The following is a 26,919-nucleotide window of genomic DNA, read 5'->3' as shown; positions in this document are numbered from 1 at the left end:
TCAGTCTACCCTTATGTAAGTCCACTGTGGTTTAGCCTACAGCAATAGCTCTTACTTGACAAGGCTAAGTTGAATTAATAAATCAGAAAGGAGATAACATTATCTCTTTTGCTTTGTGTGGTACATCCTCAGCCTTGGTTCTTCTTTACCTGTTTGCCTTCTACTTCCAAATATAAAAATGTCACATTGGATTTTATTCATCTGCAAACAGGTAAAACTCCAGCACTATTAACACAGGAAGTCTTTAGCTATCTTGCACCATGTGGACATGGCAAGTCTATGCCTAAAATGTGTTTTTGTATGATGATGATATGAACAGTGTTATTTTCCAAGTAGTATTCTGTAACTTACACAATAGTCTTACCTACGTTGTCTGAATTTGTTCTTCAAGTTAACATGATGAGTCGTGTCCTGAATTATCAAATACATTTTATAGATGATGTAAAATAAATTTCTGACTTTGATGCTGGGGGTAAGGGAGCAGTGCCTTTACTGTTTAAATCATTCTATTTTTTTCTTTTGCCCTTTATTCCATGTAACTTCCCTGGTGTGTAAATGCTAGATTTTAGGCTAAAGAATAGACAACATATTCTTATCCAGTTTAGGGAAAACTAAGAAAAAAATGTACAAATCAAAACAGAAAATTGAGTTATTTATTACCAGATCAAGAAAGTTATAAATTTGGATACTTGATTGTAAGAGTTTGGGGAAAAGTATTCATGTTATTTACATTTCTTATAATTAATAAGAGCTGGGGTGCGTGGTTGCCTCAGTCAGTAGAGCATGCAGTTCTTGATCTCTGAATTGAGGGGCCCTGAGCTTAGGTCCCACATTGGATAGAGAACTTAATTACTTAAATAAAAATAAGAATTGACTGTAATAGAGAGATTTAGACTGGCAAAAATATGAAAAAGTTATATTGTCAAAGATTTTTAAAGGGTAAAAAGTTAAGCTTAGTTTAAATGGGGGATTTCATCTCTTTAGTTAGAGAAGTCTTCATGTTGCCATAGACCACATCCATTCATTCATCATTCACTCTGATTGTCTTTTGTTCTTATTTAACAAAGTATGTCCTGTGTTTGTTTTGCAGATCTAAAGCGGGAAGCCAGTATCTGTCATATGCTGAAACATCCCCACATTGTAGAGTTATTGGAAACATATAGCTCAGATGGAATGCTTTACATGGTTTTTGAATTGTGAGTGTACATTTTATTTTCTTAAGAGTTAAAGTTTTAAAGTAGTGCTGCTTTGGGATAATGCTAACACTTTTCTCTTAAAATTTAATAATAGTTGTACACTCATCTGTTTAAAAAAAGCAACAAGAATAAAAGGATTATCTCATCTTAAGCTTCACAATGGCTAAGGAAACACCAGTTGGGCATATTTAGTTACCTTCATTTCTATTATACTTCAGAGAAATGGCTATAGAGAGAGTTCAGATGAATAGCAGGCCCCAAAATATAAAATTCTGACCATAGGAGTCTTGTCAAAGGGAAGTAGGATGGGAGTAGAGGTCTCCATGTAGTAAGCCTCTCTGGCAACTAAAAACAAGTAGTAACAAACTTAACTTCCTATTTTGATATAATTACCATATTGGCTTGTGAAGGAATTTCTGTAAACAACAGAGTATTTTATTTTAATAAGCTACTTGACATGTTTCTCATAGAACTTTTGTCAGTAAGATGGAGAAATGTGAGCTAAGGATAGTATAACTGGGTAGTTTACCCAGTATAACTGGGTAGCTAAGTGGAGGATTGTGTCCAAAGAGATTGTATAAAAGCTTTATGGAATGGCATTCTCTTCAAAATTTTAATCCGTAACTTTGATTAGGGTCTTTTACAAAGGTGGTGATCAAGGCATTGGCCCGGATTGGAATCATTTTAAAAGACTCCACTGGGGATGAATTTGCTTCCAAGCTCACTCACATGGCTGTTGGCCACAGCCTGTTGAACTGAGAGCCATAGTTCCTGTGAGTCATTGGCCTAGGCTTCCCTAGGTTCCTTGTCACCAGGCCTTTCCATATGGAAGTCAGTCTCGTAACCTAATCTCAGAAATCACACACCATCACTTCTACCATATTCTGTTAGTTAGAAGTCCCCAGATCCAGCCCACACATAAGGGGGAGAGGATTACATAATGGTATGAACACCAGGAGATACTGGTGATCCTTGGGAACCATGGCAGAAGTGCCCCTCACACCCCTCTATGGAAGGCTAACTAATACATTGTATATCTAGGTCAAAATTTCAAAGCATTTTACAAGTTTGTAGCAAAGGAGCGGAAACAGAAAAAGATGAAAACTTAAGACCAGATAATCCAGACTCACTCATTCAGTTATATAAGTGCAAGATCACTATAAGCTTAGTTGAAACTGCTTATGTGAAAAAGATGTAAATGTTTTGAAAGTTAGTTGTTGCAACAGCTTTTAAAAAGCCCTGAATGAGATCTTTGGCTACATAATTAGAAGTATATAGTACTTAGAACCAAGCCCACACTCTGTATTGTATACTCACTCCCTATTCTCCCTAGTGTGTTCATAGTAAGCAGGACACTGGCACGCTTCCCAAAAGGGATGACCAGAGGGGAAAAGAGCCTATAAAATTTTGCTCTTAGGGCAGCCCCGGTGGCACAGTGGTTTAGCGCCACCTGCAGCCCAGGGTGTGATCCTGGGGACCCGGGATCGAGTACCGCGTCGGGCTTCCTGCATGGAGCCTGCTTCTCCCCTTCTGCCTGTGTCTCTGCCCCTCTCTCTCTCTGAATAAATAAATAAATAAATCTTTTAAAAAAAATTTTGCTCTTAGAGTCAGAGCCTTCAAAATTTTTGTTGGCATACCTGCAAAAAAAGAACTTTGAAAACCAAGTACCTCCTCACATGTTTTTGAGATGATCTATTAAAACTATTGTGAGGCTGTAATTTTTAGTGTTTTGTGTATTCTTTTAAATGTATTTTCTCAAAACGGTAGATTGGCACCTTTACCTCATTCAATTTATGGAAAATGACTGCTATGTGACCTAAATGGCAAAGCCAGTCATCACTGTCAAGCCAGTCAGCCAAATCAGACTCACTTTCAGAGAAAAATCTGCCTTCATTTTTCAAATAAAATTAAAGTGTTAATAGACATCCCTATGACAGTCATCTTACTATTGATTTTTAATTCTAAAATAGATAAGGCTTTGCCATGCATATATGTCTGGATGAAATAAGATGGCTCTCCTCTTTCTTTCTGAAGCTCTGTTTTGCTCTCAAGGGTCTCTCCCTCAGGAGCTTCGCATTCCCTAGTTGTCTCTAAAGCTAGGCAGGCTTTTCAGGGTGGGTAAGCTGTTCTTCTTTTGAGGTGGACTTATATGAGTGGAGATGTAAAAGGAAACTCAGCAGGCCATAGACTTGTTTTCAGACAGATCAAATTATGGCAAATGAAGAAATGGACATGGTTGCCTTAAAAAGATCCTAATTCTTCTATGTTCTAGAGTGACTTTGGGTACTCTCAGGGATACCCATCTCCCAGTTTGAAGACCATGGAAGAGCTGTTGAAAAAACTGGAAAGCTTTAGTTACTCAAGAATCCATTGATTTTCTTTTTCTGCCAAGGGAGTCTTCAGAGCAAAGGCCATGGTAGAACATAATGGAAGTCTTCAGTTATTTAAAAGAGTGTCATATGTAAGAGGATTATATGTTTGTCCAGTGTAGGGTCAGGAGCTGTAACTGGAATCAACAAGCAGTGGGTAGATTCCACCTCTAAGCAAGGAAAGCCTCTTTAGTAATTAGATTAAGTCAGTGAATGAAGCAGGCTGTCTCACAGCATATGCAATTCCTCACTAGAAATGCTCAAGCTAAAGCTGGACCCATCCAAGGACGCTAACGATAAGGGTTTAATTTTGGACTAGAGAGGGCCTTTAATGTCCCTTCCAATTTTAAGATATTATAAGTCTTTTTTAAAAACTTTCTCTGATTTAATTTTATTCTTTATTCAAGAAGTTTGTATCTGTATAATTATTCACTGAGAAAATGTAAAAACCAGTTTTATATACTCTCAAGTAATGAGCATGGAAAGCAAAATTTTAAGATTCTCCTAAATGTCATCATGTTTGCTATTTGTTTAAAGGAATCTAAGCGACAGTATGGTAGAAAGAAAATGATCTTTGGTGTTATAAAGCTGGGTTAGTATTCCAGCTCTGTCCCTTTTACTAATTATGTGACTTCAACCACATCTTTTAGCTTCTCTGAGCCTCAGGGTTTTTTAACCTTTAAAATCTTCATAAGATTATCAGAGCTAGATGTGAATTCACTTTGTAAAATGGTATGAAGCACTCTGCAACTGGAAGGTATTGTTTCCAGGGAATTTAGCAGGTTAGTTTTAGTATCTCCTGCTAAATTATATGAGATTTTATAGAGCTAACTTTTTGTATGATTCAGTAGTGATTGAAATAATTCCTCAGTGGCAGTATATGTATGTTAAGACTTCATTAAAGTTGCATATCTACCAGTCACCTAATCTCAGTGTTAACCCAAATCATAAGAACGTGGCTTTAAAACTTAATTTTCATAACTTTTTGTTTTTGGAAAATTTCAAATAACAAGAGAATAGTATGAACCTCAATGCACCTGTCACTGAACTTCAACAGTTATCAGCATTTTGTCATCCTTGCTCTGTGTGTCCTTTACTGTTTTTTCTTTTTTCCTGGTGATTTCTAAAGTGATACCACTTCACCTATAGATATTCCTATTTGGCTTTATAAAGAAGGACTTGATATATAGATACACATAGATATCGATCCATTTATAATATTATCATACCTAGCAAAATGAACAATCATTCCTTAGTATTAGGTCATAATCAGTTGATGTTCAGTTTTCCCTGATTGAACATCAATTTTTGAAAGATCTATTTCTAACTTTAGAATTAATTTTATTAGCTCTGGAGATCTGGAAGTGGATTATGAATCCACAGTTAAAATAACTTAGTTTTCTCAAAAGGACCAGAAACAAAATAGGAATCTAAAATTGTTCTTTTGTATCATTTTTTATAAATTCACCTCAACAGTTGTCTTTGTTCAGTTTTTTGTGTTCTCTTTGATCTCCTGAGTTTAAAACAAATGAGTAAAGAAAAGACCAATTTACTCTTAAGATTTAAGATCCTGTGGTTCAAAGAGCAAAGCAGTAAGTTTGTGTGTGCTTCCACCTACTGGCTAGGTAAGAGATTGTACAGTTGCAGTATAGACAAAGCTACTCCAGAGTTCATTCCATGTTTTTGGCAGTAAGTATAATGATCCCTCATACTCCAGACCCTTTCCACAGATTTCTGACATGCCACCAATACAGAGTAGACAAAGGGAAAACAAGTGAAATAAGGTCAGTTGACTTTGCAATTTTTGGCTACTTGGAAACAGCACTGATGATTCTGATGTAGAAAAAGCTAGATCAAACAATATATTTAGATTATCAGTGAGTTTCTTAATATGGCATCCGTATCTGCCTTTGCCAAAGACTATGTATAACCAACTCTCCCTCCCCCCCCCCTTTTTTTTTTTACCTTTTTTCCCCCTTAAACCGAAGTTATGAAATTATATGGCCCGCTCTGGTTGCTTCTTCTGTTAGAAAACTCTTCCAACTAATTGATACCCATTTAATTACAAATGGTTTTGGAGATGCCTGGTTGGCTCAGTGGTTGAGTGTCTGCCTTAGACTCAGGTCATGATCCCCAGTCCGAGGACTGAGTCCCACATCGGGCTCCCTGCAAGGCTTTCACTTCTCCCTCTGCCTGTGTCTCTGCCTCTCTCTCTGTGTCTCTCATGAATAAATAAATAAAATCTTTTTAAAAAATTTAAAAACAATAGTTTTAAGTTTAAAGTATACTCAAATACAGAGACTCACAGAAGCAGAATTTTAGAGCCCAAAAATATTAAAGCAGTAGATTTTAAAATGTAACATTGAAAAATTCTGAGTAGAGCTTGTCAAACAAGCTTGTACCCAGGCACCACCCCTAGATACTCAGTTTCAACAACTGCTAGCCCCAAAATGGGAGGTCAAGAGATGATTGACCTTTAAAGTAGGGGCATTACTATTTAGAGACTATGTTGTCATTTTCCCCAACATTCACAGTAGTTTGTTAGAAATCTGCATGTGTTTGCACTATATCCATTGCTTTGGGATCACACTTAAATTTGGATTTATCTGCAGTAGTTTGCTAAAACATATTTAAAAATATAGGTTCAGTTTTGAAGATGGGCTGTTGTTGTGTCCCCCTCCATTCAAATTAAATGCTTATTTCTAAGTAACACATCCAGGCTTGTCTTCAGTAGTGTCTGATAGTTGAGTTAAACTGTAAATCCCAATTTGGCTGGCCAAGGAATTTTAATTACCTTATTGTAGAATGATTACATATACCATGGGGAGACTTTTACAGTAATTAAATATAGATTTAAAATATATCTGACATGAAAACAATAGTTTGTATCTTTTGAAATAATATTAGTGGTATTTTTGAAGCTCACAAAGTAAATAGACTGATAGCTCTTTTATTATTTTAATTTTATTTCTTTTTCTTTTTGGTCTGGTGTTTATGCTTGGAGAAGGGGATATTTGTAGAATTCATTTATGCTGATAGAGTAGAACTGATTTCTACTTACTAGCAAACTTGCCAAGGAAGGGAAAGTATATTTGTTTCGTATCAAGCAAGAAAAGTCTGAACTCTGGCATTTAAAATTATATGAAGATCTGTACATGCTTTTATAGCTAATCTGATCTATTTTCATTTTTTGTTTTTATGTATTATGATAAAAATTGCTATTCATTCATCACATATTTATTGAATGCCTGCTTAAGTGCTGGGTAATAGGAAATGGTTGGAAAGTATCACTTGGTCCTAATAAACATCAGAAACTTGATACGTAAGGTAATGCAATAAGATATATGAGAGGATATAGCTGGGTGCCTGTGAAGACCTTTGATAAATACTAGTTGAAAGAAAAAACTTCTACATCATAAACTTTTTTTAAAAAAAAATTAAACATTCTCTTGACTGGCTTCACCACTATATTAAATGTTTAGTTTTATTTTAGTTTTAAGAACTATGTGTCGGGGGTCCCCAAGACCTACCCCAGGTTTAATGCTTGACTAAGAGGACCCCTAGGACTCAGCATCTAGTCGTATTCACAACTGTGAATTATTGAAGCTCAAAGATTCTATAAAGCAAAACCAGCAAAGAGAAAAGGTATATGAAATGAAGTCCAGGGACAGCCAGGCACAAGCTTCCAAGGCTCTTCTGCCAGCAACCAGTTGTGATAACACATGTGAAATGTTGCCAACTAGGGAAGCTTATTAGAGACTCAGCACCCAGTGTATTTATTGGGAGCTGATCGTGTAGGCACCCTCTGCCTGGCACATACCACCTTCCAGCCTCCCAAAGAGAAAGCAGGTGTTCGGGATAAATCATATTGTTTGCACAAACAGTTTAGACATAGTGCGCCACGCTTTTCAGTTAGGACGGTAGGAACCCATCCAAGTTGCCAGATGCCAATCAAGAGCTAACTCAGTAGACAGGCCTTTCAAACCCTTCAAAAGCTTATTAGCCTGCTGTCTTCATTTTTTTCTGTACAAACTAAAAAAGAGATAAATAGAAGGGTTTTTAAGTTGATAAAACTCCTGGATCTGCAAACAAAATATAATTGCCTATAAAGAAAATTGTGGAGTTTGGATTTTTTTTTTACTTTTAACTGTAACTACTGTATCATTTTGACATCTATTAACAGAAAAATGTAGGTGTCCCAATTTTTGTATAAAACAAACCCTAGATTAAGATGCTACAGTGTAGAATAAATTTTAACCTTTGAATGCTGTCTACTATCTTAGAAAGGAATTTGAAGTCACTCTGGTAAATTTTTTTGTATATAAAAGCTGATCTAAAACCACTAAAAATAATTTTGGAATAAGTTCATATATATACAGGATGGCCTGGGTGGCTCAGCAGTTGAGTGTCTGCCTTTGGCTCAGGGCATGATCCCGGGTCTGGGGATCGAGTCCCACATCAGGCTTCCTGCATGGATCCTGCTTCTCCCTCTGCCTATGTCTCTGCCTCTCTCTCTCTCTGTCTCTCATGAATAAATAAATAAAATCTTTTTTAAAAAAGTTCATATATATGTAAAATAAGAAAATTCAATTATTTTTCTGTTATTTAAAAGAAATTTGTTCATTTAAAAACAAAAATTATAAGTAGTTTCTAGTGTAAATAATCTTTACAGTACACATACTTCATACAAATTTAGAAATTGTAGATAATTATAATGACAAAAGTAATACCATTAGCAAAAGTTTTTGCTATGCATGTGTCATATGTAATGATTTCCTTATAGTTGGACATTTATACTGTTTTCCCTATTAGAAATAATGTTATGATTAATAATATTCTTATACATAATTACTTGTTCACATCCCAATTGCTTTATTTCCTCAAAATAAATTTTTAGAAATAGAATTACAAGGTGAAAGAGTGTATGAACACAGACATATACAAACAGCTACATCACACATAAATGTAGCCTTTTCTTATACAATCTGTTACATTTAGAAAAATGCACAGAACTATACAGCTTAAGGAATTATTGTCAAGTGAACAACCATCCACCTACAACTCAGATCAAGAAATAGAAACACTGCCTATTTTCCTCTTACCACAATCCCCTTTTTCTCTCAGAATTACCTTTAATCTAGACTTGACCTCCATGCTTTCATATCTATACCATCCATAAATATCCCTAAGTAATATAATTCAGTATTGTCTGTCGTTTAAAATCTTTATTTAAATGAGATCATATAGCATACATTCTTTTTTGGTCTGTGAGATTGATCCAGGTTGCTTTTGTGCTCCTTCATTTTATCACTGTATAGTATTGGACTGAACATTCACAATTTACTTACTCATTTTAATGTTACTGTGTATTTGAGTTGTTTTCAGATTTGGCTATTTTCAACTATGCTGTTGTAAACAATCTTGTACATATATCCTGGGCACAAGCCTAGGAGTGGAACTGATAGGTTATAGAGCATATACAACCTCAGTTTTCTAAGATAATTCAGAGCTTGTTTTGTAAAGCAGATGTACACACCGACCCTTTACCATGGATATTTGACTGTAAGGTGATCCAAGTCCTAGTTTTCCTGGTACTACCCCTGTTTAAAAAAACCTGTTGTTAGTCCTTATGAATAGCACCCTCCTTTTATTCTCATGATTAGTTATTGCCTACACTGCACACCCTTGCTGATACTTGGCATTGTCAGAATTTTTTATTTTTTGCTCGTTGGTGTGTAGTAAAACCTCATTGTGATTTCTCTTGATTGTTCTTCCCTAATTGCCACTCAGTGACATATCCCTTCATTCTTTTAATATGGTACCTTTAGATTAACAGAAGTTTGTAATTTTAATGCAGTCTAATTTATCAATTTTTTCTTTTATGGTTACTGTTTTGGGTCTTGTTTAAGAAATATTTACTACTCTGAGATTATGAAGATCTCTTCCTATGTTTTATCATCCATCTGAAATTAATTTGGAGTATGCTCTGAGGTAGCAGTCCAATTTCATTTCTTTCCATGTGGATACTTAGCAGCCTCAGCACAATTACTGAAAAGACTGCTCTGCAGACCACTTTTGCCACAAATAAAGCACCTGTATGTGTGTGATTGTTCCCACGTTTTATTCTGGTCCATTAGTATATTTGCCTGGCATTGCACCCAGAGCATGTTGGTTATCTTATTAACTATAGCTTTATAGTAAGTCCTGGTAACTAGGAAATCAAGGACTTTTACCTTGTTCTTCTTCAGCCAGTTCTTGAGGGGTGTACTTCTCCCCATTTTTTATATACATTTTAGAATCAGGCTGGCAGTTTACACACACACATCCCTGTTGGGATTTTGCCTTGAATTTTAGTATCAAATCTTTATAGCAGCTTGAAAATAATTGACATGGTTACAATATTGAGTCTTCCAATTCTTGAACATGATGTCTATCTCCCATTTATTTAGATCTTTGATTTCTTTCAATAATGTTTTATGCTTTACTCTGCAGAGGTTGTTTACATCTTTTGTTATATTTATTCTTAGGTATTTGTTTTTAAAGGTAGATCCATCTCTCTCATATCCTTTCTCTTTCCCTCCTTCCTTTTACTGACTTTATATTCCTTTCTATTCATTAAGCTGTATCAATCCCGATAATTTATCTGTAGAACCACTTGAATTTTCTGCATACCTGATCATATCATCTGTGTAGGAGGAGAATTTTGTTTATTCCTTTATCATTCTTATACATACTGCTTTATCTAGCCTTTACTGCAATGGGTTAAACATTCAGAGCAATGGTGATAGCAGTTATCTATCTTTATTTCTGATCTTAGAGTTTGTTAAGCATGATTGGATGGTGAATTTTATCAAGTGCTTTTTTTTCTGTATATGTTGAAATGACCACATGACTCCTTTGATCTGTTACTGCAGTGAATTTCATTGATCCTTTGGCTATCCATACTTGGCCATGATGTATAATCCTTATATTCCCTTTTATGTATTGCTAGGTTTGGTTTGTTTGTATATATGTTTTAGACATTTTACATCTATATTTATAGAAATATTGTACTATAATTTTCTCATATTGTCCATACCAGGTCTTCGTATCTAGATTGTGCTAGCCTCATAAAATGAGTTGGGGAGTGTTCTCTGGTTTTGCTTTTTCTCTTTATGATTGGCAGAACTCACCTATAGACCCATTCAGGCCATACTTTCTTGTGAGAAGGGTTTTCATTTCTGATTCAATTCCTTAAATATTTATAGGAATATTTGGTTTTTTATTTATTACTCTTGCTTTGGATGAATTGTATGTTGCTAGGGATGAATTCCTTTTTTTGAAACTTTTTAAACAGTTTTGGCACAAGTTGGTTCATAACAACTCTGCAGGATCTTTTCCATTCTTTGGTAATTTGTGCCTTTTCTTTTTCCTTCTCAGCCTTGCTAAGTATTCGCCAGTTTTATCAGTCTTTTAAATGACTTTTAGCTTTGTAAATCCTTTTCATTGCATATTTATTCTATTTCAATAATTTCTGGTTGTTGTTATTTTCATCTTTCTACTTTGGGTTTACTTTTCTAGGGTTTTTTTTTCCCTCCCTTTTAATTTTCAATGTTTTTGTACCCTTGGGTTTTAGATGTGTCTCTTATTTAAAGGCATATAATTTTTTTAATTCTAGACTCTCAATTTTTGACTTTTAACTGGAGCATTTGGTACATTTATACTTAATGATATTTGAGGATAGTTGATTTATGCCTATGGTATTCTTTTTTTTAATAAAATAATTTTTATTGGTGTCCAATTTACCAACATACAGAATAACACCCAGTGCTCATCCCGTCAAGTGTCCCCCTCAGTATTCTTACGTGCTTTCTGTTGTACTGCCTATTATGTATTTCTTTCCCTTGCCTTCCCTGACTTATTTGGGTCAATTGAATATGTTTGATCATTCTATTTTTTCTCTACTAACTTGGAAATTTAAGTATTCTTTTCTGTTATCTTAGTGTGTACCTCAGGAATTATAGCACAACTCCCTAATGCATCATGCTCTAATCTTGATACCATAATTGTCTTCCTGAGTAGTACAAGCACTGTAGAACACATAAATTTGATGTAATGCCCCTCCTTTGACTTACAGACTGTTGTTTTCACATATTTATATTTGTTTGCATAGATACATAAGCTATATGCATTGACATCACTCCAACTTCTTTTATTATTAGTTTAGATTTACCCCCACACTTGTCCTTTCGTTGTTCATTATTCTTTCAGCATCTCTAAGGTTTTATCTGGATTCATTTTTCCTATGTCAGTCTGCCGGATGCAAACTCTCCATTTTTATTAGTTTCAGAATTTCCTTCTATCTCCTTCAGTCTTGAAGGATATTCACTGAGTAGAGCATTCTAGGTCAGCTTTTTGGTTCCATTAGATATTATTCTACTATCTTCTGGCTTCCATTGATGTTGAGAATTCAGGTAGCAGTCTATCACTAATCTAAGGGTGATCTCTATTTCACAAGTTATTAAAAAATGTTTTCTTCATCTTTTGTTTTCTCTGTGGGTTGTGTGCGTGCATGTGAGTGGGTGTATTAGTCTTCCCTTTGATTCGTTAAGTCTCTTGAATCAGTGTACTCATATTGTTTGTGGTAATGGAAAATTTTCAGCCATTGTCTCTTTAAATGTTGCCTCTGCCCCTTTCTTCCTCTCATCACCTTTGTGACCACTTAAGCATACCTTATGGTATGCTCTATGTCTTCTATATTTTGCATGTTTTTCTCTTGAAAAATCTATATTACTTTTCATTATTTTCATTTTCTTACAAAAAAATTCAAGCTCAGCTTGTATGTTCTGGGATCTAATAAGATTCATTATTTGATAATCTATGCTGGATAATCTCAATATACGAAGTCCCTTTGGGTTTGTCTTTATTGTTTATCATTTCTGCTGGTTCTTGTGCAAGATCTCTTACCCTTCGTGTGCCAGATTCATTTTGACTGTGTGCTGGAAATTATTTCAAATATTACTGGCCTAAATAACTCTTTCTTCCCCCCAGAGAGGACTTTCATTTGCTTCTACCAGGCACCTTCAGGCACTGGCAGTTTGGAACTATGTTAAAGTTTAAAGCTCAGATGTTTAAGAGCACTCAGAGATCAAGGCAAATTCCAAGTATGTGAGGGGGCTAATTAGTTCTGGTTCACCCCTAGCTCGTTAGGGTCTTAGCTCAAGGTTGAAGAGTACCTTGAGTACTTCTGTGCTTTATGAGATTCCTCTGAATTCTGACCCTTTTTCACTTGGAGATCTTCTGTGTAAGCACATGTCCCCAGGGCAGGAAGGACTCTGATTCTTTTTTTTTTTTTTTGTATATTTTTTATTGGAGTTCAATTTGCCAACATACAGTATAACACCGAGTGCTCATCCCATCAAGTGCCCCCCTCAGTGCCTGTCACCCAGTAACCCCATCCCTCTGCCCACCTCCCCTTCCACTACCCCTTGTTCATTTCCCAGAGTTAGGAGTCTCTCGTGTTCTGTCACCCTCTCTGATTTTTCTGGCTCATTTTCTCTCCTTTCCCCTATAATCCCTTTCACTATTTTTTATATTCCCTGTATGAGTGAAACCATATGTTTGTCCTTCTCCGATTGACTTACTTTACTCAGCATAATACCCTCCAGTTCCATCCATGTCGAAGCAAATGGTGGGTATTTGTCGTGTCTAATGGCTGAGTAATATTCCATTGTATATATAGACCGCATCTTCTTTATCCATTCATCTTTTGATGGACTCTGAGGCTCCTTCCACAGTTTGGCTACTGTGGACATTGCTGCTATAAACATTGGGGTGCAGGTGTCTTGGCTTTTCACTGCATCTGTATCTTTGGGGTAAATCCCCAGTAGTGCAATTGCTGGGTCATAGGGTAGCTCTATTTTTAAACTCTTGGAGGAACCTCCACACAGTTTTCTAGAGTGGCTGTGCCAGTTCATATTCCCACCAACAGTGCAAGAGAGTTCCCCTTTCTCCACATTCTCTCCAACATTTGTAGTTTCCTATCTTGTTAATGTTCACCATTCTCACTGGTGTGAGGTGCTATCTCATTGTGGTTTTGATTTGTATTTCCCTGATGGCAAGTAATGCAGAGCATTCTCTCACGTGCTTGTTGGCCATATTTATGTCTTCCTCTGTGAAATTTCTGTTCATGTCTTTTGCTCATTTCATGATTGGATTGTGTGTTTCTTTGCTGTTGAGTTTAATAAGGTCTTTAAAGAGCTTTGATACTAGTCCTTTATCTGATACATCATTTGCAAATATCTTCTCCCATCCTGTAGGTTGTCTTTTAGTTTTGTTCACTGTTTCTTTTGTGTGCAGAAGCTTTTTATCTTGATGAAGTCCCAATAGTTCATTTTGGCTTTTGTTTCACTTGCCTTCATGGATGTATCTTGCAAGAAGTTGCTGTGGCCAAGTTCGAAAAGGGTGTTGCCTGTGTTCTCTGGGATTTTGATGGATTCTTGTCTCATATTTAGATCTTTCATCCATTTTGAGTTTATCTTTATGTATGGTGTAAGAGAATGGTCTAGTTTCATTCTTCTGCACGTGGCTGTCCAGTTTTCCCAGCACCATTTATTGAAGAGACTGTCCTTTTTCCATTGGATAGTCTTTCCTGCTTTGTCAAATATTAGTTGACCATAGAGTTGAGGGCCCATTTCTGGGTTCTCTATTCTGTTCCATTGATCATATGTCTGTTTTTATGCCAGTACCACACTGTCTTGATGATCACAGCTTTGTAATACAACTTGAAATCCGGCATTGTGATGCCCCCAGCTCTGGTTTTCTTTTTCAATATTTCCCTGGCTATTCGGGGTCTTTTCTGATTCCACACAAATCTTAAGATGATTTGTTCCAACTCTCTGAAGAAAGTCCATGGTATTTTGATAGGGATTGCATTGAATGTGTGCATTGCCCTGGGTAGCATAGACATTTTCGCAATATTAATTCTTCCAATACATGAGCATGGAATATTTTTCCATCTCCTTGTGTCTTCCTCAGTTTCTTTCAGAAGTGTTCTTTAGTTTTTAGGGAGGACTCTGAGTCTTGATACCTCTCTGAGTTCCCATTCTCTCCCAGATTTTAGGCAACATTCTTGACAATTTGGTTAGTACTTTGATGTTTCCAGGAAGTTTTTTAATCCCACTTTTTTCTTGTCTTCGATGGGAGATATCACCTAGCCAATGTCAGCAATATAGTTAAAACTTCTTTTAGATAGTATCATATCATTCTCCATACAGATTTACCAATTTATATTCAAACCAGTGATAGATGACAGCATCCATGTTTTACATTTCGATAAGTCAAAATGTTTTGGTTGAATTTGCATTTGTTTTGTTACTAGTATGGTTGAATATCTTTTAAAGTATCCACCCATTTCTTTTCATCCGTTCACTTTTTTTAATTTTTTGACATTTTATAGGCATTCTGGTATTTACAAAGGATATTTACTCTTTTCATATATTTGCAAATATTTTCCCCAAATTTACCTATTTAATTTTGTTTATGTTATAGAATTTCTTGTGTGTTTATTTTTTAAATATGCAGAAGTTTACATTCTGCCAGAGAAAAAAGTTACAAATAAGCAAGAGTAAAGATGAGTACGTGTGTATAAGTTAATACACACACATACATTTCCTGGCTTTCTCCCCCAGGAGAGTCTAGAAGCAGTGGAGCCGCAGTAGTATGAGCACACGCATACCCAGATTTTCATTTCTTTTTTTTTAAAGATTTTATTTATTTATTAGAGAGAAAAAGAAATCTTCATTTCTAGATGTCATTCCCTGATAGAAGGCGCCTGGGCTCCTTGGAGAAATGATGACTCCTAGAACTAGGGCAGAGAATATACAAGATGAGCTGGGAGCATTTTATAGTGTCTGAAAGGAAGGAAGTGCTCAAAGAAACAAAAAATAGGGGCATGTCAAAGGGTCACAGGAGCCAACCTAAAAGAAGTCTCTGTGGCCAGACCTGGAACAATTTGGGTAACAAAGTAACAGTATTGGATTGTAACCCAGAGTACAAAATACATATCTATGAGTCCATACTGATACACATAAATTATTGAATAAATTGACACTGGGAGAGAGGAAACAAATCTTTACAGAATTCCAAACAGTATTTGTAGATACTACCCCCACACACACCATCCTGCCAGGAGACGGAGATAATCCCTCTCCTTCCTTCATTGTGGGCTGGACTTGGTGACTCACTTTCAAAGAACAAAGGATGGAAAGGAGAACATAGTAGTTTGACAGTGGAGAGAACTGGCTGGTCCTCTTCCCCCTAAACAAAGAATCAAGTTAACACCTCCAGTGATGTCATGTGGCTATCACGTGTCTCCTGAGGTGATTGGAAGAGAAGGGTGCTTCTCTGTAATATCCTTTCCCAAAACCCACAACCCCCATTTAAACTGGAAAAAAAAAAAAAAACAACCCACAGATTGAAATTGAGGGACATTCTACAAAACAGCTGGCCAGCACTCCCCCCCCCCCTTTTTTTTTTTAAAGCAGTCGAGGTCACGAAAAACTAGAAAAGACTGAGAAATTGTCACAGACCAGAGAAAACTAAGGAGCCTAAATAACAAAATGCATTGTTCTGTCTGTCCCGCATAGGATCCTGGAGCAAAGTACATTAGTCAACAAACCAAAGTCCAACTACAGTTTGGAGTTGAATCAGCAGTAATGTAGCAGCGATACTCTCTTAGTTTTGGCAAATGTGCTATAGTTACCTAAGATTTTAACCATAGGGGAAGCTGGGTGAGAGGCATATGGGAACTCTCTATACTATCTTTGCACTTTTTTATGTAAATCTAAAGTTATTCTAAACTAAAAAGTTTTCTTCAAAACCAAGCAAAAGTGAAACCACAAGTTTATAGCATTATTTCCAGTTTAAGGTAATAATTACAGATTTTTATTTATGAGTCATTTACTAGATAATAAGGTATTGTTGATTTTTAACATAATTTTATTATTGCAGTCACTTTACAAAGAGTTCTTACCTTGTGGAGATAAGTGCTAAAATACTTATACATAAGGTGATATTAATGTCTGGGATCTGCCTCAAAATCAGGTGAGAGGTGAGCAGGGGGCACTGGGTTTGAGGTATAAGTTAAGATGAGCTACGAAGTTGTCAGTTACTGGAGCAGAATAATGGGTATATAAGGCTTTATTACTGTATACTTTCTCCTTTTGAAAGTTTTCCAGAATGTAGAGTTATTTTTTTTAAGTGAGAAAGCAGAGTTTTACTTAACTTTATAAATTTTCTGTTTGTATATCTTTTCTCTGAAAATCTGGGTTCCTTACCACATTAACATACTTACTTGCTTCATCTTACTGATTTAAAGATACAATAAAAGTAAGACTACTGAGTGCAGATTAGGATTTCTTTGCCCTTCTTTTCATCCTTAGGGTATATCCCACTAGCGATGAACAGTCACAAGCACTGGTGTTAGAAATCACTTAAATAACTCTGTGGTTATGTGACGAGCTTGATATAGAGTTACGTTTGTTTATATCAGTTTGGATTTTTTCTAATTAAAGTTTTTACTGGAGAATTGTAGCTTCACATGCCGCTATAAGAAATAATACAGAGAGATCCTTGTAGATGTTGCCCAGTTTCTCCCAACACTAACATTTTGCAAAACTAGTATAATATCACAACCAGGATATTGACATTGATACACTCTACTGATCTTATTCAGATATCAACATTAGTTTGTTTTTAATTTTAGGGATCGCCTCTTTCTTTTTCATCTTGATTTAATTTTGTTTTTAGATTGTGAAAAACATGTACATGATTACAAAGTCAGACTTATGAATAAGGTTCATTCAAAAAGGTTTGGCTTGCCTCCCTGTCCCCATTCACTTCCTACCTTTGAGGAAATTATTTCTTAAAAATAAAACAAGGTTGTTTTAGTAGTTTTATTTATCTCTGAAAATGTAAGAAAATATGTGTATATTACATGTTGTTGTACCACCTCTTGTTCTTACACACTCTCATATATGCTGTTGTAAACCTTGATTATTTTTAACAGTATGAAAACACTGAGGATCTCTCCATAGCAATATATAGGCATCTTCATTCCTGTTTATACCCGCTTAATACTCCATTATAGGTACAGAATAGTTTATTAAGCCAGTCCCCTACTAATGGACATTCAGATAATTTCCAGTCTTTTTCTGTTATGTTAATAACCTTGTACATACATCATTTCATACTATTGATAATGGCAAATTCATTCTATAGATGTTGTACCACTTTGCATTCCTACCAGCATGGTATGAGAGACCTTAATTTTAAATTGTGATCTAAAGAACTGAAATAATCTCTGAGGTATTTACTAATTAATATAACATTTCATTCTAAAACTGTGCATAAATCTGGACAAAGACGGTTGTAGATAAATTCTGATTTATTTGTATTGCCCTTATCCATGTCTGTAGACTAGACCAGAATGCTGTTAACTGCAATGAATACCATATCATTGTGAGGTGTCTGAACCCAAGAGAATTTGTAATACCCAGAAGTAGAGATAAAATCATTCACCCTTCCACCAACTCTTGACTTGACTCTGTAGGCAGTGTCTTTGAATATTAGTATTTGTTCTTTTTGCTAGACTCTAGAAAGTATTGCTTGTCTTAAAGGTACCCTTCATATTTCTTGTGCGCATTATTGAGGGCTAAGAAGTTCACAAGAAATAGGGCCAAATCTTAATGGGCCTTTTAAAGACATGGCAAGGATTTTGGATTTTAAAGTTGTAGATGCCATCACAAGCAAACTTATATGATCAGACAGCTTTTTTTAAAGCATTCTTTGGCTACAGTATTGCTGCAGGATTGGATTTGGATGTAGGGAAAATTAGGAGACCACTACAGTGATCATCTAGCATGAACATTGATGGCTAGGATAGATAAATCAGTGTCAATAAAGATAAAAGAGAGTGACTAGAATCTGAAGATATTTAGGAATTAGAATGGACAGGATTTGATGATTGGATAAAGGAAGTAAGGAAGCAGGAGACAAACTTGACTCTGGTTGCTGGCTTGAGTACTTGATATGTGGTGGTGCCTGGAATTAGATTGTGAAATATATTTTGGACATATTGAGTTTAAGTTTCTGTGAGACATCTGAGTGACCAAGTGGAATACGTGGACTAGGAGCGCAGACAGAGATCTAGAGACTTGGGAATATTTGCTATTTAGATGGGTTAGGAGAGTATAGAGAGGGAGAAGAAAATAAGACTTGAGGACTAAGGGTCTCCCAAATTTGAAAGATTGTAGAACAAGGAGGAATAGCTAACAAATGAGAGAAGGAATGGCCTAAGAGATGGCAGGGAAGATAATGACAGCAAGGTGTGAGAGAAGCCAGGTAAAGAGACTATATCAAAAACAATATTGATAGTGAAAGGGAAAAGAAGGGAAGGGGGAAGAAATGTGTGGGAAATATCAGAAAGGGAGACAGAACGTAAAGACTGCTAACTCTGGGAAACGAACTAGGGGTGGTAGAAGGGGAGGAGGGCGGGGGGTGGGAGTGAATGGGTGACGGGCACTGGGTGTTATTCTGTATGTTAGTAAATTGAACACCAATAAAAAAATAAAAAATAAAAAAAAAATAAAAATTAAAAAAAAAAAACAATATTGAAAAAAAAAACAATATTGCAGGGAAATGAAGTTTGGGTATATCTTAGTTTCATCCTTTACCAAACTCCCTTACTCCTCAACTGGTGCCCTACACTCCTGCTACACAGATTTCCCATTCTGGCTCAGTTCTCAGATGTACTCCCTGTTTGCCATCTCTCAGTATCTCTTTGCTCCCATTTGATATCCCTGTGTGTGGTAGTTCATCTCCTTAGGGAGAGAGTGGGTGAAATGTTACAGGACAAATGGAGAGGCCTCTATTGTTGTCCTAACTCTGTCACCAACTTTGTCCATTTAGTAATCTTGTTTCTTAATGTCTGCTACCTGTGACACATAAGCTAGAAGCTCAGGACAGAGATGGATAGACATGGAAACAATTACAATGAGAAGAGAGGGAGAGAGGAAGGAATGAAGGGAGATTCCTTCATAGAGGAGGAATACGGAGACTTGAAGGGGGATGACCAGGAGTTTGTCAAGTTGTAAACTAGAGGAAAGTATTGAAGATATAAAGGTACAGAAGCCTCATGAACTTTAAAGAAAGAAAACAGAATGCAGCCAGGCTTCAGAAGAACTAGGAAGAATGAACTGAAAAACCAGGGTCACTGCTCCCTTCACCCCTCAGGGCTTTGCATCTACTTTACCCTGGAAAGAGCAGCTTTCCCTGTGTACTCATGGGCTGGCACATAGCCCTCAAAAAGGCTCCCCAGTACCCAAATCTGCATGACCTTCAAGTCCAAGTTATTTCTTTCCGCTTCTCTTACTTGTTCCAAGCAAACAGAATGCGAATGAATGAGTGAATGAATTTATTTGATTTTTCTCAGTCTCCCTCTTTTCTAGAACCGTGAATGTCCTAAGTTTTGACCTAACTCTCTATGGATAACCTCCTTTTGTTTGGCTGGGGTTTTTTTTTAAGATTTTATTTTTAAGGGCAGCCCCGGTGGCACAGCGGTTTAGCGCTGCCTGCAGTCTGGGGTGTGATCCTGGAGACCCAGGATCGAGTCCCATGTCGGGCTCCCTGCATGGAGCCTGCTTCTCCCTCTGCCTGTGTCTCTGCCTTTCTCTCTCTCTCTCTCTCTCTCTCTCTCTCTCTGAGTCTCTATGAATAAATTTTTAAAAGATTTTATTTTTAAGTAATCTATACACTTAACATGAGGCTGGAACTCACAACCCTGAGATCAAGAGTCATGCTCTACCGACCAAGCCAGCCAAGTGCCTTGGATAACTCCTTTTGAACCGAGGATCTGTTCCATTTCCATGCAGGGGCACACAAAAACCCACTGCTGTGTCCATACTTGGGCTGAGGGTCTAGGTGGGAGAGCTGAATAGAGCATAGTATAGGCAAACTGGCTGTAAGTGGCAAAGGAGGTAAGCATTACAAGCCTGGCAAAGAGCATGTGGGATGGCAAGAAATGCAAGTCAGTATACAGGATTGGGGCACTCTTAATAATGGTGGGCTATTACTTTGGAACAAGGTGCAGGATGAGTGAGTGACTACAAATAAATTCGAACATATAGTAATAAAAACTACTGGTGATGTGTGTAACTGGATGCTACACTTTATACTTTTTGATTGTCTCTCACTTCCTCTCATCAACCCACTGAGACTAGTTACTGTGCCCATTTTATAGGTGAGAAAACTATGGCTTAGCAGGTGGTGACTTGTTCAAGGTCACAGAGCTAGTATGCTGAAGCCAGGGTTCCATCCTGGGCTGTTTGACTCTGGTGCCCTCACTGTTACTTGTGCTGATACATCTAAGACCTTTTCTTATTTGTTTTAAATTTGTTTATCTGCTTGTTTATGTCATCTCTACATCCAATGAGGGGCTCAAACTTCCAACCCTGAGATGAAAAGTCCCATGGTGGGATGAGCACTGGGTGTTATGCTATATGTTGGCAAATTGAACTCCAATTAAAAAATTATTTAAAAAAAAAGTCCCGTGCTCTTCTGACTGAGCCAGCCAGGCACCCCACACACCTAGGGCTTTTCATGCCATGTTAAAGATTTTAATTCATCCATTCACAAATATTTATTGAATGCCTGCAGTGTGTTCAGACATTGTTTTTTAGGTGCTGAGGATTTAACAGTGATTGATTCAAAGCCCATGCCTACATTAAACTTATAATCTGATAGAAGAGACACCCTGACAAATAAATATGCAGTAACAATAGCAAGAAGTGATGAATGCCGTGAATAACAAGGGCCAGGTCAGGGATTGAGAATGATGAGGACAGAGTGTTCACAGTCCTTTCTGAGGAGGTGACATGTGACCAAACTTTAAATTTTATTCTATAGGTAATGGAGACATCAGAGTAATTTTACCAAGGCAATAATATAATCAGATTTGTACTTTAGACCCCATATGAAGAACGTAGTAGAGGGTCCATAAATAATTCCAGGCAAGATGGTATTTGGAGTCCAACTTCCTTATTGTAATAGGGACCAAGAGCCCCCAAGGAAAGGGAACTAGAGTCTGACTCACCACGTGAAATCCAGGGCTGGGACCAAGGCCGTCAATCTCAAACAGTAGCTGAGAAAAGCTGTAGCCATCATAGCAGGCTACGTATCTAGCTAAAGGGGGACAGGAGGAAAAACAAAAACAAGAAACCGCCATTTAGGATTACTGTCCAAATGAAAATTTCAAAGCACACAAAGAAAAAGATCCAGAAACAAACTCAACAGATAGGACGTTGGGTCTGAAGGAAATGGAAATAATAGAAGAATCTGAAAGGAACTTCAGAGTCCTCAAAAAGAAAAAAAGGAAGGGGTAACATCCACAGAGCAAGAGCCTGTTTGTTCTGTTTCGTAAATGTTATAAAATCCTTAGGAGAGCATGTGTGTGCATGGTGTGTCTGTCTTGGGAATCAATATGGCTAAGTTGAAAGAGAGTATGAGGAACCAATATAGAACAATGCACAGTTAGAGATGATAAGTATGAAAGAGAAGCTAAGACTCATGCAGGCCTTATCGAGAATATCCAATATACACAAATCAAAAATTCTGTAGAACAGCAGTAGAATGTAGAAGAGTTGGTGAAGAGCAGAGGCATTACACAGATAAAAGCCCAAACCTTCTACAAGTTGAAGAAAGACTGTCCTCTTCAGGTAAAAAGAAGGTTTGGAGAAGAAAAGTACTAATTAGCTTTGGATCATCTGAGTTTGTGGTGATTGTGGAACACCTGCCTGTTGATGGCCAGTACACAGCTACCTGGAAGAGTCTGGCCTGCAGGGGAAGAATCAGGACTAGAGATGGAGTTGAGGAGTCATTACTATCAGGACAGGGCCCACCTCGCCTCTTGGCACCTCAGTTTCAACCTACCAACTTGTGGGAACAAAATGAAATGTGAAAGGACTCTGATAATCAAAGCTCTAAAAAAAAAAAAAAAAAAAAAAAAACAAAGCTCTAGAAAGTCTCAACCATAACCTTCATTGTCATAAATTCTGTTTGTTGTAGAGCCATGGGATTAGAAGTTAAGAGATCAGGATTCTGGAGCCAGATTGTTTAGGTTCAAATCCTGGCTATGCTACTTTCTAGCCATATGACCTTGGACAAGTTATATGACATTTGTCTTAAGCCTCAGTTTCCTCATCTGCAGTAGTACCTGTCTCCTTGTGTTGCTATGAGGATTAAATAAATTATTACATGTGAAGCACTCAAAATAGCACTTGGTGTGCAGTTAAATGCTCAGTAAATCTTTGCTGTTAGCTATTAACATCTCTGCATTTAACAGGAACCTTCAGGATCTTATCCCAGAGGATTGACTAATGTGAAAATCGTCGTCTATGAGGGTAATAAATTTAGGTATCTGTGTCTTCCTGTAATACTCAAAGGATCAGTCTAGTTAACTGCTGACTTTTATTTGTCCACATGCAGAGTTTTGTTGCTGTTTGCAAATTGGCCATGATGTTATTTGAACATTCAAGAATTCCCTGTTTTTTTCTTGTCACGTTTGAAACTTAGCAATAATTCATGGGCAGATGGAATCTTCTCATGAGGACGCAGTAATCGTTCCATTTTTCTTGCTCAGTTGGAGCAATTCAATCTTGGGCAGATACCTATACTTATGCCTCTGTTTTCATTTATATCAATAAGTACCAACATTAACATTTTCATGTTAGCTAGGAACTTGCCTAGAAGTAAGAATTGTACCAGCTAGTTTGATTTCAGAGTGCAAATGGCAGTAAAATGAAAACAAAATCAATAATTAACTGTGTGATTATTTTTTAATCTGTGGACTGGTTATTCAAGATGAGATCATTTTCCAAATCAGCCCTCCTTTCTCATCTCCGAGACCAACCACATCAGAGTCTGGCATGATTATTTGTAGTTCTTTAGATGTTCTGCAAGGCGGAAACAGAGGACAAGTCAGAAGTAGAACTGTCAGAGAATGACCCTGAATCTTTGATTTCCGCAAAAGGCCAGAAGGAACATATTGTGATTTTCCTACCCCCATCTTTTGAAGGTGTCCTGCCCCTCTAGGCCAGCAGCTTTACTGTTGGCGTGGCATGGTCTGTACGGAGGGTACAGACCTCTGAATGAAGACAAGGCTTTGAGGAGCAAGAGAGAGAACTATATTTCTAGAGAGAAGAGGCCAAAAGAACTACAAAGACTTCAGAAGACTCATAGATACTCACCCACAGCAGACTTATAAGAACTTATGCAGTAAACTGATGTGATGAATTATGATTGATTTGATTTTGAGTGGTAGGGATACTTTCCCAGCTCTCACTTACAAAAATAAGCTAGGACTAGATGGAGGTCCAAGAAACTTTAAAAAAAAAAGTGAAATGTGTTTAAACAAACTGAACTAATACATCCAGTACATAAAGAATTACCCATGTAAGGTATTTGCACCAATAATTATTTTTTCAGAATTAATGAAGTAAAAAGATTTGCCAGGGGAGAGGGTAGTATAGAAAAGAGAGTTCAAGGACCTCTTATCCTTTGGACAGACATTACTGTGCCCTGTGCAGACATTAATGGGACCACACAATAACCAAGGTCTTAGGTGAACTCTGTAGACTTCTTGTTGACAACAAAAACAGTGATAGCTTGGAAAGTTAGTTCCTACCCAACTAGGAACCCTGTTAGGAATCATGAAACCCTGTCTCTTGGTTGGCTGAGAAAGAAAGCACAGGAGAGATCCCTTCACTTGTGAGGATTTGCAGTAATTTAAAAAGCCCCTCAAAGTAATAGCCTATCACTATACTCTCAACAACGCACATAAGTCCATGTTTGGGTAAGGGAAAAGTATAGCCACTTCTTTCAAAAATATGGGTGGAAAACATGGAGTTATACAGTGGGCCAGGAATCAAGAAGCTGAGATTCTAGTCCCAACTGCCATGAGTTGATGAGCAAGGATGACCTAGAGCAAGCCTTTTAATTAAACTTTCAGTTCTAAAATTCCCTAATGTGACTCATCATGATTCCATCTAGAGGCCCCTTCCCCCCCTTTTTTTCTTACTTTCAGAGCCTTAACTGAAAGAGAAAGAAAGTGTGTGTGTGTGAGTGTGTGTGCATACACATATTAGAGAATGTGAATGAATGAATGAATGAATGAATGAGTATATGTATATTGGAGGTTGGGGAAGTGGGTGTTTAGCTGTGAGAATTAGTGAGAACACTGAGGGCTAATAGTAAAGTTCTTCATAAATAAAACAGAGGTTGTTGTTCCCAACTGCCTGCCTGCCTTTTCTGGGAATTTCAGAAAACTATACAGAGAGATATATTAACATAAACAACTAATGCAGAGATCTGCTGCTGCTTCTATCTTAGAAGCATTTCCTATCTCTTGTAGGTAGAGTTTCTTCATCCACTAGGAGGCACCATTGTCAAGCAACATTGATTAGGGGTCAGGAGATCTTGGTTGGTCCTTTAAGCAGTTGGATAGAAGAAATGTCTGGCAAAAAGAAAAGGGTGGTAAATTTAGGACCCTGGAAATGGTGACAAATCAGCCTTTGATAACTAGGCAGACATTAGGACAACACTGCTTCTAAAATTTGATAAATAGGAACATCTGAGTGGCTCAGTCGGTTCAGGGTCTGCCTTTGACTTGGGTCATGATCCTGGGGTCCTGGGATTGACTCCCTGCTCAGTAGGGAGTCTGCTTCTCCCTGTCCCTCTGCTCTTCCCCCTCTCCTTCTCTCTCAAATAAAATCTTTTAAAAAACTTCTTTAAAAATTTTAATAAACATTATCTTAGATTGCATTTTAATTTTAGAAATAGCAAATTCTTTCAAGCCAGTCTGTTTTCAAAGAATCAGAATTCTGTGGGATATCAAGAGACCTTAGAGATTACAAACCAAATCCCATCATTTTATTGAGGAGTCACTGTCAACCCAGAAAGGTTAAGTGGCATGATTAAGGTCCCCTGGGCGGTTAAAGGTAGACTTGTGAACAGAAACCATAAGTAGGGGACATTTCTCATTGATTTTGGCTGTCCAACATCTGAATCCTCTTCTAGTATTTGGAGAATCACCCATCTTAAGAGTCTTGATGGGGGACAAAGCCCACCTCCTGCTATAGAAGCTAATAATAATGCCAGATACTTGCTCTCCTTGACAGGCTATAAGCATATGACATAGATTTATGAGTCAGACACAGCCACCTGTGATGTAATAGCTAGTGATAAAAAACAGGGATCATGTGGCACTTTCAGGTGACAGTGGGGATGATTACTGGGATAGTCGTAGCAGTGGCAGGCAGGATGGCTTCCAACATCTGCCATTAACGGGGGACAGCGATGCAAGCTGTTACAGCTGGTATAGATCAGCTGCAGTGGTGCCTTCATCAGATAAGTTCAGGACTTTGTTTTTGACTATGTAGCACAGTCTTGGTTTTACAGGCCTCCCCACCACTCTGTAAGCAATCCAGTGTCCTATTAATAAACTCCTGTTCTGCTTAAATCAGCCAGAATTGGTTTCTGTTTCTCATAACTAAGAGCCTTAACTGACCCAGCGTCAAGAAACAAGAATTGGTAGAGAAGTGACAGAAGGTAACACCACGGTAAGGGGAGTCAGTGGCCTCATAAAGTGGCTGTAAAATCTGCACTTAGACTGGCAATTTTTGCACCTTGGGATATGAACCCTGGCCTGAGAAGGCTGTAGGATGACACATGGCGCTGGGAGTGGGAGAAAAGATACCAAGAGCCAGAGACACCAAGATGCCATGTTGTTCGTGGTGAGGAATTCTGAGGAACCCAAGAATTCCTAATAGCACCTAACCATCCAGGTTATAAGTATTGGTCAAGGTGGAAGGTTAGAACACATCCAGCAGTTAATAAGTTTGTCATATAACTTTTAATTATTTAGATGTATGGCACCATTGGCTTCCACTTGTACACTTGCCTCAAGCCCTGAAAGTGTTAGGGGTGAGCCTAAACCGAGGGAGGCCACCTGTGGCACGTGGACCAAGATAGCTTTGAATCTGTACCTTGCTGGTCCCCAACAAAGTGGTGAGGTTGTGGGATTTGTTTCATGTGCTCTGCCTTCTTTCTCAGTGACCTTTCCCTTCCTCTGCTCTGTCTCCTTGTGTCTCCTCACTCTCACTTGAAGCCCTTCTTAGCACATTCATTACCTCAGTGAGCCATGAGAACTCCCCTTCAGACATTAGTGAATAGGGGAGTCTTCTTCTTAGGCACTACTAAACTTTCAGAGCCACAAAACTACCATCAGCCATGCTTACCAGCAGATCCACTTAGAATGATAC

General features: G+C 37.4%; 1 protein-coding gene across 13 annotated transcripts in view; it reads left to right on the top strand.

Annotated features, from left to right (window-relative positions):
- Positions 1-26,919, top strand: part of CASK (calcium/calmodulin dependent serine protein kinase) — a 351,636-nt gene that overhangs the window by 126,498 nt on the left and 198,219 nt on the right. For all 13 annotated transcript variants that reach the window (XM_049107681.1, XM_049107679.1, XM_049107674.1 and 10 more), the window contains exon 3: positions 1,091-1,196. In XM_049107681.1, the coding sequence (XP_048963638.1) occupies positions 1,091-1,196 (106 nt within the window). The remainder of the gene's footprint in view (positions 1-1,090; positions 1,197-26,919) is intronic.

This window comes from Canis lupus, chromosome X (genome assembly GCF_003254725.2).
Source record: "Canis lupus dingo isolate Sandy chromosome X, ASM325472v2, whole genome shotgun sequence".
Taxonomy (NCBI): domain Eukaryota; kingdom Metazoa; phylum Chordata; class Mammalia; order Carnivora; family Canidae; genus Canis; species Canis lupus.
The sequence above is the reverse complement of the archived record's forward strand: the minus strand, read 5'-3'. Positions and strand labels throughout refer to the sequence as shown.